Source organism: Phocoena sinus, chromosome 20 (genome assembly GCF_008692025.1).
Source record: "Phocoena sinus isolate mPhoSin1 chromosome 20, mPhoSin1.pri, whole genome shotgun sequence".
Lineage (NCBI taxonomy): Eukaryota > Metazoa > Chordata > Mammalia > Artiodactyla > Phocoenidae > Phocoena > Phocoena sinus.
In genome coordinates this window covers 5582329-5601165 of record NC_045782.1, presented here as the reverse complement: position 1 = coordinate 5601165, position 18837 = coordinate 5582329, and the positions used below count along the sequence as shown (strand labels likewise).

The 18837-nt window shown below is 43.0% G+C and overlaps 1 protein-coding gene across 1 annotated transcript in view; it reads left to right on the top strand.

The window, feature by feature from the left end:
• Positions 1 to 18837, top strand: part of DNAH9 (dynein axonemal heavy chain 9) — a 304275-nt gene that overhangs the window by 172380 nt on the left and 113058 nt on the right. The window contains exons 42-45 of the mRNA XM_032616402.1: positions 4486 to 4647; positions 8996 to 9192; positions 15360 to 15522; positions 17291 to 17414. Of these exons, the coding sequence (XP_032472293.1) occupies positions 4486 to 4647; positions 8996 to 9192; positions 15360 to 15522; positions 17291 to 17414 (646 nt within the window). The remainder of the gene's footprint in view (positions 1 to 4485; positions 4648 to 8995; positions 9193 to 15359; positions 15523 to 17290; positions 17415 to 18837) is intronic.

Genomic DNA, 18837 nt, shown 5'->3' with positions numbered 1-18837 from the left:
ATTTGATCAAATTCATGCTGCCCATAGTGGCAGAACTAAAGGAGAAAGAGGCCTTCGGTCTCCCTCACACAGAGCGCCAGCCCAGCTCCTGCCTGGACAGCGCCTTGTCACCTGTGTGACCTGAGATTCATACTCACGACAACCTTCTGGGTTACACGTTATTATCCCGATTTAACAGAGGCTCGGAGAAGTTGCCAGCTGGTAGATGACGGCATGAATGGCCGTGGAGGTAGAAAAGTACAAACCATGTTAGTGGAGTAGCAAGTAGGTGGAAGCGAACAGTGACGAGGAGAGGTCGCGAGCAGTGAGATGGGGGAGGGAATTTGAGAACAGAGGGGATCCTTGTAAAAAGTCCGCCTTCAGTCTGTAATAAAGCTGGCGTTTACTGAGCCAGTCCTACACCCTCTGCATCTATTAGCTAATAATTGAATCCTCACAACAACCATCTCAGGTAACATACCGATCATTTCCAATTTAGAAATGACAAAACCGTGCTACAGACAAATCAGGTAGCTTGCGTATGTTCAGCATAACTGGTAATCAGAAGCCTCATATCAAAAAACTAGGGGGGTCAGCTCTACTGTGCCGGGACGTCGGGGTAGCAAACACTTCCTCAAGAAGGAGGGTTCTAGTCCAGCCTGTTTTGGTGGCAACTGTGCAAAGTCAAGGAGGAACCAGGGAGGGGAGATATTGGCATGGGAGGCTAAGTCTGTTTCTTTTCCGGACTCAGGCAGCCTGAGTGGCACCCCCCGGGCTCTGTGTCCCAGCCTGGCCTCCCTGCAGCCTGCCAGCTGTCAGCCCCCTGCCCCAGATGGGGGAAAGTGCATCCCTGCCAGAGCCCCTGCCTCCCTCCAGCGCCGCCCCTCCTCCTCCAGAGCTGAGTTTCAAGGCCACAGCTTGGCTACAGCATCCCCCTCCCGCCCCCTCCGCCCTGCTTGTCTGAAGAAGGCCTGACAGAAGAGCATAAGGGAGGGTGTTGTCCCCGGGAAGACAGGCGCTGCCTGGAGAACACAGTTTACCTCCATCCAGCTTGAGCCAAGGCTCAATCATTCAGACCTCCTCTGCACTTCACGCACTCTGTCCAGAAATCAGGCATCAGGACAAAATTTGATAGTGCCCTGAGTAGCAGAAATCATTAACCGTTCCCATCTCAGTGCTACACAAAACTGTCTAAGACGGTGCAAAGTTTGCTCTTGACGTGCTCTCATCGACTCAGCCCTTAATTGTCAGTCAGCCTGAGTGTTCGGCTGTAACAGGGCTTATACACATCAGCTGATGGCACCCCTCACTGTAAAACCCAGTCCCGGAGTCAGCATTCCCGGCGGGGCTTCTTCCTGCCGTCTGCACCTCGCACAGGGCTGGTACCTAGGAGACCCGGGAAGGAGAAGGGCCGAGATGTATGTGTGGGTGGGCCCAAAGGGACCTAATGAGATTTCTCTCTTTTTCTAAAATAAACTTTTATTAAAGTATAGCATCCAAGTAGAAAAGCACACAGGCCATAAGCATAGAGCTTGGTTGTCACAAAGTCATCACAGCTGTGTAACCACAACTCAGATCAAGAAGTACAACATTCCCAGCATCCATGGAACTCCTCCTTTTTCTTTCTTCCATTCACTGTTTTCTCCTCCTTCCAGAGCTAATTACTGTCTGGACTTCTAACACCATAAGTTATTTTGGCCTATTTGGGTACTTTATATAAATGGAATCATATGGTAAATATCCTTTTGTGTCTTTGTTCAATATTACGTTTGTACTTATATATACAATCATGTCATTGGTAAAAATGAATCATAGTAACAATTTCTTTCTTTCCAACCCTTAAATCTTCTAATTTCTTTTTCTTACTGTGCTGGCTACAGCTGCCACTACAAGGAAGAGAAGTGGTAAGAGTGGCATTTTGCAGCATTCCTAATTTTAGGGGAAAGCTTTTAATAGTTGGCCATGAAGTGTGATGCTTACTATAGATTTTTGTGGATGCTCTTTACCAGTTTAAGAAAATTTCTTTCTGTTTATAGTTTACCAAGAGTTTTTTTTTTTATCATGAGTATTTGTTGAAACTTAAATGATTTTTCTATATCTGTTGAAATAATTATATCCATTTTTTTCTCCATTTTTTCTGGAAATGGGATAAATGGGATAAATGACATAGATTATTTTTGAATGTTAAATCAACCTTGCATTCCTGTAATCAACCCAACTTAGTTGTTACATGGTGAACTTATTTTATTTTCTGGATTTCATTCACTGTTTTTTTCTATATAACATTTGCACCTATATTAATAAGGTTTTCCTATAATTTCTCTTTCTTCTTGTATTCTGAGTTTATGAAGTCCTCATAAAAAATGCATTGGGAAACGTTTCCTTTTTTTCTACTCTCTGGAAGATTTTTTAAAACACTGCATTGTGCCTTTCTTAAATGTCAGAAGAATTTAATGATGAAACCATCTGAAGTTTTCTTTGTGAAAGACTAAATTATAAATTCAATTTCTTTTTTTTTTTTCTTTTCTTTTTTTTTTTTGCGGTATGCGGGCCTCTCACCGCTGCGGCCTCTTCCGCCACGGACCACAGGCTCCGGACGCGCAGGCCCAGCGGCCATGGCTCACGGGCCCAGCCACTCCGCGGCATGCGGGATCCTCCTGGACCGGGGCACGAGCCCGCGTCCCCCGCATTGGCAGGCGGACCCTCAACCACTGCGCCACCAGGGAAGCCCTATAAATTCAATTTCTTTAATACATATTAGACAATTCACATTTTCTGTTTCTTTATGTATCAGTTGTGGTAAGATGTCAGTGTCATCAATTTCTAATTTATTGGCACAAAATTGTTTATAGTATCCTGTTGTTATCTTTTAAGTATCTGTTTTATCTGACATATGTTCTCTTTTTTATTCTGGCTATGTGTGTCTTTTCTGTTTTTCTCTTTCTGTCTTCTATCAGCCCTACTAGGGAGTTATCAATCGTGCTAGTCTTTTCAAAAGAAATGGAAAAAGAAAAGAAAAGTATACCAATATTATGTGTTTGACTTTATTGGTTATCTCTATTTGATATGTTTTTTATATTATTAAAATTTGCTCTTTTCTTTATAATCTCTTTCTTCCTACTTACTCTGGGATTGGGGTAAGTTTATTCTTGTTTTCCTAACTTCTTGACATGGCTACTTAGATCATTAATTGTCAGCCTTTCACCTCTTCTGAAATGTTTATCTTAAGGCTATAAATTTATCTCTAATTGTACCATTCACTGCATCATGCAGGCTTTTACGTGTTATATTTTTTTTCATTCGTTTCATAATATTCCTTAATTTTCCCTATGATTCCTTCTTTAACCCATGGGGTATTTGGAAGTATATTGCTTTATTTCCAAAATTTAGAGGCACTCAACATGACCTGGAAGAAGCAAACCTGTACAAAGAAAAGTAATTTTAGAAACTTGTAATTCTTCTATATTAATAGAGATTTATATATAAAGGGTTATGTGGGGCATATCAGAGGGATGTTGTTGGACAGGAGAGGAGATGCCCTGGAATACTTCAGCAGAGAGCAGTGGAGCTAGATCTTGAAAGACGAGCCAAGGAAGTAAAGCAGAAGGCATGGAGGCACAAAAGTATTCAGGGTTAGAAAATAATTTGCAGTTTGTGAAACTGAAATCTAGATTTTCTGGGAAGTGATGGTAAGTGTGATGAGGAAGCAGATTGGTAGTCTTATTATGTCCAGATCTTTATGCCACATGGATGAATCTGAGCATTATTCTGTCCATAATGAGGAACAATTAAAGGACCCCTTTTCTTGTAAGACAAGAAAGAAAGCAACGAGGGCAAACAAGGCATCGATGAGCTTGAAGTTATAGGATCTGAAGTCATCGAGAGGCTCTAATCTCAGTGGTCTCCATTTTTCCTTGAAAAAGAGGGATAGGACACTGGCTAATAGTAACAGAGAGGTGACAAATTTGAAAAGAAGAGTAAATATTTGGAACGATCCCTGAGGTATATGAGAAGGAGAACTTACTAGAGATGAATAAATGGATTACTGGCCTGCGAAGGTTAGCTATATTCATTCCAGCTCTATGTCATCGTTCTGATTTTACATAAGCAATCATCACCCAGATTAGTTTTCAAAGTGGTACTTGTAGAAGAGAAATACAGCAGAGAAGCAGCCTCACCTCTCACTGTGGTGATTTGGAAAGTAGTGGTTGAAATTCCAGGCTCTCAGGTCAGATAGACCTGGTTTCAAAACTGTGTGGTTTTGAACTAAGGCCACTTACCTTATGACGTTGGGCATGCTACCTGTCTTTCTGAATCCCAAACTTCACATTATACAAAATGACTATTGTAAAAATTACTTTGTAGCATCACGGATGGTTAAATGAGCTTTTTCTGGCAAAACATCTAGTTCAGTACCTGTCACATACTGGCTTCTATCAATTGTAACTGTTGTAGTTTTAAATTGCTATTCATGTTATTTTTTGTTGCTGTTTATTCTCCTTAAAGGGCATTCTCTTCTCCTCTGTGGAATGTGTAAAATCCACACAGGACCTAGTAAAGCTCTATCTGCACGAATCAAATCGGGTTTATCACGATAAGATGGTGGAAGAGAAGGATCTTGATCTTTTTGATAAGATCCAAGCAGAAGTGATCAAGAAAATTTTTGATGTGAGTATCACCCTGTGAATTTATATTTACATTTGAAAAATAATCATGATTATGCAAGTGATCACCCAAGTGATAAAAATCTAGCCCATAAATTGAAGAAGATCAGGATTAGATAAGGAAATAAAATCTGTCATTATTTTGCCTAAGTGAAAACTGCTGGAGCAAGAAGAGACACACATTAATCATAGAATCTCGGTGTTGTGAGGTCTGTGCAGCCCATCTGATCCAATCCTCGTCCTATATTAATGCCTCTCAGTACCATTGCTCAGATTGGTCATCCCAGATAATGCGCCAGCATCCTTGGAAATACACTATCCTGTCTTTCCAAAGGCAGCCACTTTGGAATGGCAAATGGCTGGAAATTTAGAACGATTTTGAAATTTGGACCTTTGGAACAACTTTAAAGACTGGAGATTTATTTAAATAATTCTCTGAAATTCATTTCCCTGTCTACTAATCCTAGGTCTACATGACAAACCTTCAAATATTTTAAGACCATTTATCTTGTCCTTCCTTGGTCTTCGCTTTTCCAGGCCAAAGAGCCTCTGTTCTGTTAGCCATTTCTGACAAGACTTATTTCCAAACCCAAAGCAATTTGACATCATCTGTATTACTCTTCCATCAGTTCTCCCCTCTGAAGTCATGGTGTCTGACTTTCATCACACAACCCAAGTGGGGTCTGACCAAAATCAAGACCATCATTCCCCTCTTCTTATATACTATAATTTTTGTTAACTGTGTTTGCCAAAATGTGTCTTGCTAAACAGTTGTACCACAATATACTCCTTGGAAAGAAGGTATCCATGATGAAATAAGTTGAGAAAGTACTTCATATTTTTCCTATCCCCATAACATTTTATTGTTTTTAATTTTTTAAATTGAAGTTTAGTTGATTTACAATGTTGTGTTAATTTTTGCAGTATAGCAAAGTGATTCAGTTTTTTATATTCTTTTCTACTATGGTTTATCACAGGATATTGAACATAGTTCTCTGTGCTATACAGTATGACCTTACTGTTTATCCATCCTATATATAATAGTTTGCATCTGCTAATCCCAACCTCCTACTCCATCCCTCCCCCGCCCCGCACCCACCACAAGTCTGTTCTCTATGTCTGTGAGTCTGTTTCATAGATAAGTTCATTTGTGTCATATTTTAGATTCCACATATTAGTGATAGCATATAATATTTGTCTTTCTCTTTCTGACTTACTTCACTTAGTGTGATAATCTCTAGTTCCATCCATGTTGGTGCAAGTGGCATTACTTCATTCTTTTTCATGGCTGAGTAGTATTCCATTGTGCAAGATATATGAGAAAATACTTCATATTATAGCCCTCTCTTGGAAATATACAGTACATTCAGCACATTAAAGCCCTGAAAATCTTGAATAAGCCTGATTCGTGCATCATTTCCCAAACATATTAGACCCTAAAACTCTTTTCCCTACATAAAACCTACTAATAATTTGAAGAATGAATGATTGATAGAATATACCCAGGAGAGCACAGGTATATGTTAACACAGCCTAAGATCTTATGACATTTCTTAGTGTCAAAATTACCCAACAACTAACAGTGAGCTTTCTGTTGAACAGAGCACCAGATTTTCCACACATACTGCTTATCTATCCTCTCTTGAACTTAGAATAATCAAATCTTGTATTTAAATATACCACGCTGTCCCTATGCTCACCTTGTTAGGTTTAGCTCCATATTTTTTCCTGATAAGATTCTGGGTCCACCTCTGAAGGTATATACAGTTTATTCCAACCTATATGACAGCTTTTTGAATGTTTGGACAGCATTTTAAGTAACTTATCTCAGTCTGCTCTTTACTAGTCCAAACACCCTAAATTCCTGCACTTGTCCCATCCTTTTTAAATGGCCTGATGTTCAGCACTCTCACATCATAGCTGCCTGTCCGTGAGCATCGTAGAATTTGCCAATTTGTGTGTTCATTGTTAGCTCTGCACATGAGCCCTGACTGTCTTCTTAAGTTGGTCTGAGCTAGCACTTTAGAATAACAACATTCAGTCTTTGAAATAGAAGTTCCTACGTGGGTCCGTCTACTAAGAACACATCCTTTTGATCATAGACCTAGATATAATTAATACTGCCATCATCCTTCCCCAACAACATTTAAAATGCCAACCTGAAGCACCCTGGCTACACCAAATCTTTGCATTGGTATTAAAGAAAAGTTGCCTGTACTCAGCCGTAAAAAAGAATGAAATAATGCCACTTGAAGTAACGTGGATGGAACTAGAGATTATCATACTAAGTGAAGTCAGTCAGAAAGAGAAAAACAAATACCATATGATATCACTTATGTGTGGAATCTAAAATATGACACAAATGAACCTGTCTATGAAACAGAAACAGAATCATGAACATAGAGAACAGACTTGCGTTTGTCAAGGAGGAGAGGGTTGGGGAAGAGGTGGATTGGGAATTTGGGATTAGCAGATGCGAACTATTATATATAGAATGGATAAACAACAAGGTCCTACCGTACAGCACAGAGAACTGTATTCACTATTCTATGATAAACCATAATGGAAAAGAATGTGTGTGTGTGTGTGTATATATATATATATAACTGAATCACTTTGCTGTACAGCAGTAATTAACACAACGTTGTAAATCAACTATACTTCAATAAAAAAGAGAAAAGTTGCCAAATTTCCAACACGGAATTGATACAGTCCTGTTTCCACCGTTAAAAGCTTAAAGTTCTCTTATTTGTGGCCATTATATGATACAACATCACTATTAAGAAATCTTTGATTCACTGGGTGGGTTGGTTTTCTCTCTTCCTTCTACACATCTGGCTGTGATCATAAAATCAGAGCCTTGTTTTGTTCATCAGAGAGTCTTTGTAGACCAGGCTTTTCAGAACTGCACTTCCGTTGTTCTTCTGCCAGATCATTAGTGTAAATTGACTGCCATCAGAACTGCTTCCCAGTATATTAGCCCATTTTCAAACTAGGTAGATGTATTCCCATATCCCTTTCCCACATGTTTTCCTCAACCAGCAAGAATGGCTCTCCTGCATCACATTAAATCTTATCCAAATGTCTGGACATTTGTTGTTACTATCTAGCAAAGCCAGCATAGTTTAAAGGTTTTCTATGGCCCTGAAACCACCTTCAAAATATAATAACTCTTTGATATTTAACTCTTTCTACTTCTTTCATCTTATAACCAAGCAGCAGTCCTGGCTTCTTGTAGATGTCACTGTTATCCTCACTTTCCCTCCCTCCATTAGGTTTGATGCATCTTGTCCCCTGGGCTCACAGGCTAACCCTACAGTGATGTATGCCCTGGGTAATGCCTCTGCTGTTGAACAGCATGCTGATTTCCCCCTTCCCAGGTGGATCCTCCATTCTGAACCTTAGCAAAGAACAGCAGGTGGGGACAATTGTTCATGCTGGCATAAATTCCTACTTACGCATTAGCAAACCTTTCTTTCTTGGACTTAATTCCTCTACAATCTCCACCTCTTGAAGTCTCAAACATTTGCGTTTGATAAGTAAATAGTTCCTTTCTGAATGAAAAAAAAAAAATTAGCTGCCTCTTGGAAACTTAAAGGATAGACTGGTAGTGAAGAGACATAGACCCCTATCTTTTAAGTCAGTTGAGTTTTACTGGGTATTTATTAAACATGCTAAGGTCTGTCCTGTGGGCAAGGGCTGACACACAATAAGCCCAAATCTTTAAAAATGTTTTATAAATGGGGGTTCTGCTGTCAATGTTTTAATATTAGCATTGTCCCCATAAACGAATCAGTCACCTAAGGACGGCTCATGGCACATTTTTCAGAAACCAAGCCCTCTGGGTTGAGCCTATAACGTTGGGGCTGGCAACCTATAGTGTGCAGTCTCACAGGAAATAGAAAAGGATGTTCTATGGCACTGCTATGGGTTGGGAAGCAAGACCTGTCTGAATGGATGTGGGAGAGGTGAGGCCATTGGGCCGAGAACTGGTGCAACCCAATCCTAGTGAAAGAGCCCCTGCGGAGGGAAATGCACCCGTGTGTCCCCTCCACTGCTCTGCTCGGACAGGGCTCTTACTGTATGTGAGGGAAGGGCACCTCCCACCTTCCATGTCCCATCCTCAGCCCACAAGGAATAACCAACATCATCTGTGACTTCTCATACGTCGTAAATGAATGTTAAACATACACATTTTAAGGGCTTCTCAAGAAAAAAGGAAGTGTTGGAAGCAGCACTGATAATTTTTAGAGCATGCTCAGAGAGAAAATGCAAGTGAGGTGTCTCCACTCTGTGTGGAACCAGAACTGAGAGCCACTAAGGAGGGTCCCTGTCCCTGTGTCCATCACCAGGATCTCAAAGAGACAGTGGAACAGACCCAAAGCCTGAACATGTATTGCCATTTTGCAAATGGTATTGGGGAGCCCAAGTACATGCCTGTACAATCGTGGGAACTTTTGACCCAGACTCTGGTGGAGGCCCTGGAGAACCACAACAAAGTCAACACAGTGATGGACCTGGTTCTCTTCGAGGACGCGATGCGCCATGTGTAAGTGTGCTTCTCATCGTGCCTTTCCTCAGCTGTCTCCTCTTCCCAGTGTCAGGGGTCTCATTTGGACATTTGATGACACTTTGATGAAACGGGAAAGCAGCTACTGCTTCTGCCATGGAGGTCAAGATGGCGGCTGGTAGAGCAGCAGCTGTGGCTTCTGCCACTGGCGGTAGCCGGGGCAGCATCGTGATGAACTCGGAAGGAACTGGATTTATTTCCTTGTCTGCCATTTAAGTCCTGGGCCTGATCATGGTGACACCAAGGGAAAATGGGAGGTCATAAAATAAGGCACCGAGCAGCTCAGGACCTGCACTCTCAACTCATACTAGTCCAGTGAGATGGAAGGTTTTAAGTGCACATGTTTCACAAATTAACTCTCTTTTTGAGTCTTGCTGCTGTCAAGTGAACCATGGAGAGCAGTCACCAAGCCTCCCAGGTAGTTTATACTCACACGGATGCTAATCCTATACTGTTCTTCATATTCCGCAATCCGAGGTGCATTGACCACCCCTCCTGCCTTCTACAATCTCTCCACCCTGCCCCCTGCTACCCAGAGTCTCCAATAGCAAAATCCACTTTATCTTCAACTTCTCTGAACTTCCACACTGATGAATTCTAACTGAAACCTAACTGAACCCTGCATTGAGGAAAGCAGTTTTTTCTTCCCCATTCTATGCACCCCAGGGCCTAGAGAGAGGTACGGACCCTCCTTCTCCCCTACCCCACCCCAGTGGCATATTTAAACCATTTCTCCTTTTATCTTTTATGAACCCCAGTTCTTTTGAAGCACAAGTACCTGGACATCCCTACTCATCACCCCTCCTTGTCACTGTCATCTGCTGACATCCCGTTGCTCCCCATCATTTACCACCTACCTCAGTGCTTGGACCACTTTCTCTCCTCAGCCACCCCTTTCTTCATTCCTGGCATCTGTGTGTCACCTGGTCTTTCTGTTCCTTGGCCTCCTTAGCTCCAGCAATGTTCCTTACAACCCACCTCAGCCACTCACTCACGTGTTCCTGCCCTAGGAGTTCCATCATCAATAATAAACCCACATACAAAATCTCCAATTCAAACATTCCACTCATTTGTCTCTTCTACCCCTCCACTAACCTGCTCTAGTTTTTATTCCAGCTATACTTATTTCCCAGTTTTACTGAGATACAATTGACATATAACATTGTATACGTTTAAGGTGTAAAACATAATGATTTGAGTATATATTGCAAATGTTACCACCATAAGGTTAGCTAACCATCACCTCAGGTAGTTATTTTCCTTGTTATGAGAGTCTTTCAGATCAACTCTCAAATACACAATAGAGTATTGTTAATTACAGTCATGGTATTGTACATTACATCTCCAGAACTTACTTATCTTATAACTGGAAGTTCCTGCTTTTTGACCCCTTCACCTAATTCCTCCACCCACCTCTGGCAACCACAAATCTGACCTGTTTCTGTGTGTTTGGTTTTATTAGATTCCACATATAAGGCAATAATACAGTATTTACTGTTCTCTGTCTTATTTCACTTAGCATAATGCCCTCAAGGTCCATCCATTTTGTTGCAAATAAATACATTCCAGCTATTCTCAAACTTCATCAAGACTTCATTTCATGGAACCACCTACTTTCTCAAACTCCTTTATCCTTCTGTCCACCATGTCTTTACTTTCCTCGACCACCATAGACTCCATCACCCAGTACAAGCTCCCCTAACTTTCCTGTCATTGCATCCATGTGACAAAGCTCTACTCTAGCTAAACCTCACTATCTTCTTTCTCCACACCTGCCCCTAAACATATGGAGATTATTGAAGAAAAACCATCATCATGTTGACTTGATTTTCTTGCGATTGTCAGCAACAAATTTCAAGTGGGCCCTCAACTTTGCTAGAAACCCTCCTCTATGACCCTGGGCAGATTGCTGTCTTCCCCTTTGTGTGATGACTGCATCACACGTTTCTCTCGTCAAGCTTCTAACATCTCTCCCCTCTCTTTATTCCCAATTAATGAGCACAATTTTCCTGAGATAATGAAAGCAGCCAGAAGACAATTCTGTCATCTCTCTGCCATCAGATTGAACAGCCTCTCTTGTATCCCACCTGCATCCCACCCACAAGTCCTGCCTTCTGTACTATTTCAGCTAAGGAACCATCCCTGTGCCTACCTGAGGCCAAACCCTCCACGTGTGCCCTGGTTCCCATCTCCTATCACCTTCTCAGTGACTTTACTCCCTCCTGCAATGATCCTTCCCTGCCTCTTCTCTCTCTTCTTTTTTTGGGGGGCTGTGCCTCACCACTTGTGGGATCTTAGTTCCCTGACTAGTGATTGAACCCACACCCTCAGCTCTGAAAGCACCAAGTCCTAACCACTGGACTGCCAGGGAATTCCCTCTCTCCTCTTTTCTCTTTCCTTCTCTTCCCTCTTCCCCATCATCAATTCATTCATTTCTGGATCATACATATCAGCATACAAACATGCCATATTATCATTTATCAAAAAAACAATAAACTATTCCTTGACTCTTATATCTCTTTCACCCCGTACCCCTGTTTCTCAGCTCCTATTCAAAGAAAAACTCATCAGAAGGGTTGCCTTTACTATTCATAATTTCTTGCTTCTCATCTGTTCCTTGATCCATTTCTTACCACTTGAACAAAGAAGTTCTTATCAAAGTCACCACAGACCAACCTCTGGCTAAAGTCGGTTGTCACTGCTGTGTCCTTACCTTATATTATTTGACTCCCCTGCTACATTTGTCATGATTAATCACTCTATTAATTTGTATACAGCCATCGATCCATCCATCCAACACCTATTTATTGATTAGATGGTCTTAGTATGAGTGTAGGGATCTTTGTCTTATTCACTGCTAGATCCCCAATACCTAGGACGGTGTCTGGAACATAGCAGGTACTCAGTAAAATTTCTTAGCACATCATTTAGGATAAATGATACAGAGGAAAACAGAAAGGTAAAAGGGATAGAGAGTCCTTGGAGGTAAGTGCAGTCGTAAATAGGGTGGTGAGGGAGGCTTCACCAAGGAGGCGGCATTGGATCTGACATGTGAGACCCGCACTGAACACAGCTCACCACGGGCTGGTGCACGGTGTTCTGCCTGCATCAATTCTCTTGGGCTTCACAAACACCTTGAAGAAAGTCAGGTCTACTATTATCCCTATATTATAAGTAAGGGAACTGATACCCAGAGAGATGAGGGAAGTTGTCCAGCATCACACACACCCCAGGAAGAGGTAAGCCAAAGCCAACACTCATGCAGAGTGTCCGCTCAGGACCATCACACTACAATGCTTCATACATTCCTCTAATCCAGTGTAAACTCCTTGAACACACAGACTGTCTTGCTCACTGCTGAATCCCCAGTACCTTGGACAGCGTCTGGTGCGTGGTAGATGGTCAGTAATAAGGGTTTTAGGGTGTTTGTTCACTGGTGAAACTTCAGGGAGTATTTTCCCTCCTCTCTAAGAGCTGCCAGAGCCTGTGTCATAGTCTTGGAATTGAAGAAAATCCTTGTCTTTTCAGGGTAAACGTAATTTGGGAGAATAGCAAGTGATTCAGTCAATGTGGTTTCCAGCATGGGTGATCAAACTGCCTAATACCGTTCTTAGGGAAAAAATAAGACGATGAAAACTGGCTTTTCTCCTGAGGCTCCTAACCAGACTCTGAAGATAGTTTCCAAAGAGAAACCTGAGCTGCATTAGCAATGGCAAAATAACTGGAATAATGAACTGCCTTGAGGGGGACAATTTGGAAGAAGAAAATGTATCTGGATGTATAATTTCCTGTACGTTTGTTTTAAAATATCAATGTCCCATGACTTCCTTCTTGCACTGCCCTTCCCTCCCCTCCCGGGGGCTCCTTGATCCTCTTTGTTGCCTCTACCCGCAGAGAAAGCAGAAGCATTCCCCTCCTATACCGGCAAACGGGATGCCGAACAGCCCGGTGAGAAACACAGGTGACTAAGCTATCGGCGTTACTCCATACAGTGCCCCGACGAGTCTGTACGCGCTCTCCCAGGAGCCCCAAGGGCCAGGCCCAAGTTCTAATCTTCATTCTGCCACTAATTGGCGGTGGTGCTTTGCGAAGGACACAACTTCCCCAAGCCTCAGTTTCCTCCTCCATGACAAGTGCTTCGCACTTACTAAGCAGTCCATGGTGTTAATCTTTATCTTTGCGCCGTTGTTTTCTTTCCCTAAAAGCACCATTTGCTCCCCTACTGACTTCCTTCACCATTTCAGCACATTCTCGTTCTACTTTTTCTGAAAGCTTCACACTAGATCTTTCCCCTTGCTTTTGGCATTATCTCCGTCTACTTTTTCTTTGTTTTTTCATTCCGATGTGTGTTTTTCTGCCTCCTCTTTTTTCTCTTAGAATCGCTTCACGTTTATTAACAAAAAAATGAACTTCAGATGTACTTCTCTTGTGCCCCTTCTTTTGTGCATCTTATTGGTTCTCGTGCATGTGTGTGTGTTTGTGTGTGTGTCTGTGTGTGTGTGTGTGTGTGTGTGTGTGTGTGTTTAGTCTTCAATAAGCCAGCTTCCTCCAGCTGTGCTGTGGTACATTTTCAGCTTTTGTTTTTAATCTCCCAGAAACTCAGTAATGGGCTTAACTCTGACTGCCTTGGTTTTCTGGCCCAGAAATCCTTTAGAATATTGATCTTCTTTTTAGATTCTGTAATTTAAATGCAGAGTCCTTTGCCCTCGTCAGAGGTTGTTAATGAATCCCCAGCTGGAATCCAGTGCTGACAGTTGCAGACTTAACCATTCCTTCTTTGGAAACTTCAGCACTAATGATGCATTTCCATTTAGATATTGAATAGCATGGACCATGCTAAGCAGAGTTCAGGCCTTCCAGAATAGAGCTGGGTGTTGGGTGGCCCGCAGAACCTACTTGGACTTCTCCTCCCCCATGCCTGCCTCTCTCCTCAGTAATTCATTCCTGTCCCCTCTTTTTTTGAATCTGAAGAGAGGACCTGGATATCTTAGCACCATATTTTCTCCTTTTATCATTGTAGCCAGGCACCATCTCATGTAGACACAAAGCAGATGATTCCTTGCACCTACCTCACCTCAAATGTGATGCTGAGTATCAGGTCTGGGGTGTTCTGCTTACATTTAACAAAAATTTCTTGAATGCCTTTAATGTGCTAGCACTACAGAGAAAACAAGATGAGTGTACACACTCTTCAGATGTCTAGAAACCATGGTTTAATAAGGGAGCAAGAGAAGTGTACACCTGTCTGATACAAGACAGAGTATCACAACTATATAATTATAAACGAAAAAGTAAAATCATAAAAAGAGCTAAAAGTACTCAGTAAATACCTTCTGAGTATTTAGGGGAATAAAATGTCACTACATAAATTTAGTGACATACAAGCCCTCCACAGCAGCTTCATCACTGGTTATGTTATCCCCGAATATACCGGCTTAACTTGCACATTCGACTAGCACAGTCTAACATATTCTCACCCTCCAGTATCATAGAGTCAATTTTTTTTTTTTTTTTTTTTTTTTTTTTTTTGCGGTACGCGGGGCTCTCACTGCTGTGGTCCCTCCCGCTGTGGAGCACAGGCTCCGGACGCCAGCGGCCATGGCTCACGGGCCCAGCCGCTCCTGCGGCATGTGGGATCTTCCCGCACCGGGGCACGAACCCGGGTCCCCTGCATCAGCAGGCGGACTCTCAACCACTGCGCCACCAGGGAAGCCCTAGAGTCAATTTTTGATCACTTCTACCCGAGAAGAAATTGATGCCACCATTCTGGGGGCCAGTTTTTCAGTATTTATCGAAAGTCATGAAAAGTGTCTTACTAGGAACTTACCCTGCGGCCATAATTAGACCTATAAACCCAGGTCCCTCCTGTCAGCATCACACATGCCCTCCAATCCTGCCTGGCTGCCTTGGGCTCTTCCTCCACCACCACTGCTTCACCAGAGGCTTTGGCTTAAAGCAGAACAGGGCGACCTCAGTCCCCTCAAGCAAGAGGTGAGGCGAGGTTTGGGGACAATTTAACGCCCTCTTCCCAAGCTCAGCCCAGGATGTGCCTGCAAGGAGGGCTCCAGTCCTCACCCGGACCATTATGCCTGCTCCTCACGGAGGGAAGTCTGATCAAAGCCTGTGCCTCTGCTTCCCTCCCTCAGCTGCCACATCAATCGCATCTTGGAGTGCCCGCGGGGAAACGCTCTGCTGGTTGGCGTAGGGGGGAGTGGCAAGCAGAGTCTGACAAGGCTCGCGGCTTTCATCAGCTCCATGGATGTATTCCAGATCACGCTGCGGAGAGGCTACCAAATTCCTGACTTCAAGGTAGGGGGCCGGGCAGCTGCGGGGGGGAGGCTCTGTCTCTCCCCAACTGCCCACGACTCCCTGTCACCCTGCATTAGCTCTTCAGCTCCCTCGCCCAGAATCTCCCCTTAATCATCTGTCCACCTTCTTCTTAGACTTTGGGCTGGTGACTGGAGGTGCTTAGACCCTGAGAACACCAACCTTCCCAAGGTCTGCATCTGGGAGACCTCAGCTGCTTTAGGTGCATCTGTAGAGCCTCAGCTCTCACCCAAATCGGAAGCACATCTACATCAAATTCAGCACACAGCTCTCCAGCGGCCCTAGCAGACAGAAGGAATACTGCCCGAGTTTTATAAGAACTGCATATATTAAAGGATGGGTTCAGTAACCACCAGCCGCTGGGACCTTCAGTGACATGAAGAGACGTAAGGCACTTAGGAGCCACGGTGCACGCCCTGAAAGTGGAGAAAGGCATTAAATACGACCCTCAGAGGTCACTTTGTCCAGCCCCCTGTTTTGATCCATGGCCAACAATAGAGGCCCAGTAGGGAGTCATGAGGTCATTTCCATCAAGATGCTGCTCTTGCTGTCCCTGGGAGAATTCCAGCCTGCAGAGAGCCAGACCCGCCCACCCGACTTCATAATCTCTCCGCTGGTCCGGCTCACTGCTGCTCTGAAACCACAGCTCAGCCTCTTGCGATTGGCCGCATCTAAGGTCATACTCCAGGTTCACATCAGGTCAATCTTTAGTGCTTCCAAAAAAGAAAAGACAAGATAGTGCTCATGAGAATCATGCATTTACAGAATGATCTAAGACACTGGTTCTCAACCTTGGCCATGTACTGGAATCCCCTTCAAATAATAGTGGTGCCTGCATCCCACCCCCGAGAAATCCTGACTTAACTGTTCTGGGGATTGGCCTGGGCATCAGGACAGTTGAAAGTAACCTGGGTGATTCTAAGGGGAGCTGGGAAACACTGTCTTAAGTGATTCTGTAAATGCGTTGGTTGAGAACCACTGATCTAAAAGGAAGTTTATTAATGTCAAAGGGGAATTATCTGGACACAAAGGAAGCTCCGCTATAAGGAAATGTATGAGGCTGATATAGAATGAGCTTTGAGTCGTGTGAGAGAGAGATGACTAAGATTACGGACCAATGGCTGAGCTTCGGGAAAGGGATGCATCAAAGGAACCAAGAGTGACCAAGCTGGAAAAATTCAGGGCCTGGCATCCTAGCCCCAAACTTCATCTACCTATAGTTTTGAATGGATGTAAGTTCCTACCAAATGATTGTGTGTGCGTATGTGCGAGTGTGTGTGTGTACGTTCCCCAATATATTGTTTAACAGCAAAAGTCTTTGCTGGAGCTAGCCATAAGGACATAAGACTCTGCTACTATATGATATATTCATCCCCTAGGCCAGGAGGCCCAAGTACATGACTCTTCTGTCAGGACCAAGAGCAATCACTTGCCTCCCGGGGCAAGCCATTCATTTGTATGATGATATAAGTAACACAGATGAACAGGGGAACATCTCTGTCCTTTGGAAAGCTGTTACCTGTTTGCACAAAGCAGGAGCTCTAGAAGCTAATTCAGGAGCCACAGTGGTTGTATGAATTAAAGCTCATCATTATTTATTCTACTTGCCCACCTCTATTGGGATCGAGGCCTGGGAATGAGGCATATTTTCCGGCCTGTGAGTGCAAGATAGCACTCCTCCCTCCCTCCCATTGCTGGTCTCTTATCAGGAAAGCCCTCTTCTCAGAGATCTCTGACGTTGTTTCTGCAGGCGGACCTGGCCAGCTTGTGCCTGAAAGCCGGGGTAAAGAATCTCAGCACCGTGTTTCTCATGACAGACGCCCAAGTAGCTGATGAGAAGTTCCTTGTGCTCATTAATGACCTCTTGGCATCTGGTAAGAGACTCTCTGCACTTGAATGTCTCTAACCAATTCCTGCTGGAGTTGGAGTCATTCCAAGGTGGAGATTTTGTTCTAGGTCAGAAGAGCGAGGTCATAGAAATGAGGGAGAAAACTGACACAGCGGAGAACTGGTTCATCAAGGTCCTTCTAGGATTGCTGCTGGGCCTGCTGTCTTTTATTCTCCTTACATGCAAAACAGATAGTAGTCTTATGACTTTCTTAGTGGGACTAGATATGACAATAGGGGGAAAGTAGGTTAGGGCCTGCAGATCTGCTGAGTCCAGAGAGCAGGTGCTGTTCCCTCCCCACACCCAAGACGGAGAGAAACTGGGATGTGTTCAGTATTTCAGGGAGGGAAGGCATTAGCAGCAAGATACACACACAGAGTACCTGCACACACACAACTTACCCAAGAGGGCAAGGTTAGGTTGCCAATTTAATTAATCAAGGATTCAGAACTTTATGAATTTTTCTTAGATTACAAAGAACGTGACAACGGCTGTCTCAACTTCCCTGTGACACTATCAGTGCAAGACAGGACTTCAGTGGAAAGTTCAGTTCTTGATACTTTGCTGCCCTTATTTTTTTAGGGATTCAGGACTTATGCCAACCATTCTAGAAAAAAAAGTTTAAGTATACACATATATGTATATACATATATGTATACATAAATATACATAAACATACACAAGAGATAATATATATGTATATATACCCAAGAAGATAAAACAATATAGTATAAAAATTATGCATTTTCAGAAATTTGGGATGTATGTATATTTATATTAATTAAAAGGAGAATATGATTTCCTGACTCTTAACCCAGATTTAGCATCTATAAAACCACCTCTTATCTGGGCTAATAGTCAGTGCACAGATGTTCTGAACAAAATTTCTGCTTCCAGATTTCCATTTCAGAAAGCCTGTTTCTCTACAGTTCACCTCCTGGCTCTCTGACTAAATCCTCTTTAGTTTATGAAGTCAAAGGACCGTGATCACAATATACTTCTCCAAAGTGTATTCCATGTCATATATATTTCAGGATGGGTCTTTCCATGCAATCTCTAGGAACTTTACTGCTTCAGAATCGTTGACTGCTTCAAACTTTGTGCCCTTGTACCCCAGGCCATTTTACTATCACTTCCATGACGAGCCACTGGTCTTTGGTCCAGACCATGCACTAGCAGGCTCTGTGAGCAACCTTCAACTTCCTCCTGATAAGGACCAGAGTCGCATCAGGTTGGGACTGATGGCTCCACCCATAACACTGATCCCACACTCTCATTCCTTTCCCAACCTGCCCTATTTAAGTTAGTTTCATATCCAGGAATTTGCCTACTAACTCTTATACCTTTTCTCCTCCAATCCAACAAATTGTCCTTTTCTTAAATACTGTCTTTTTAACATCCCACCACCT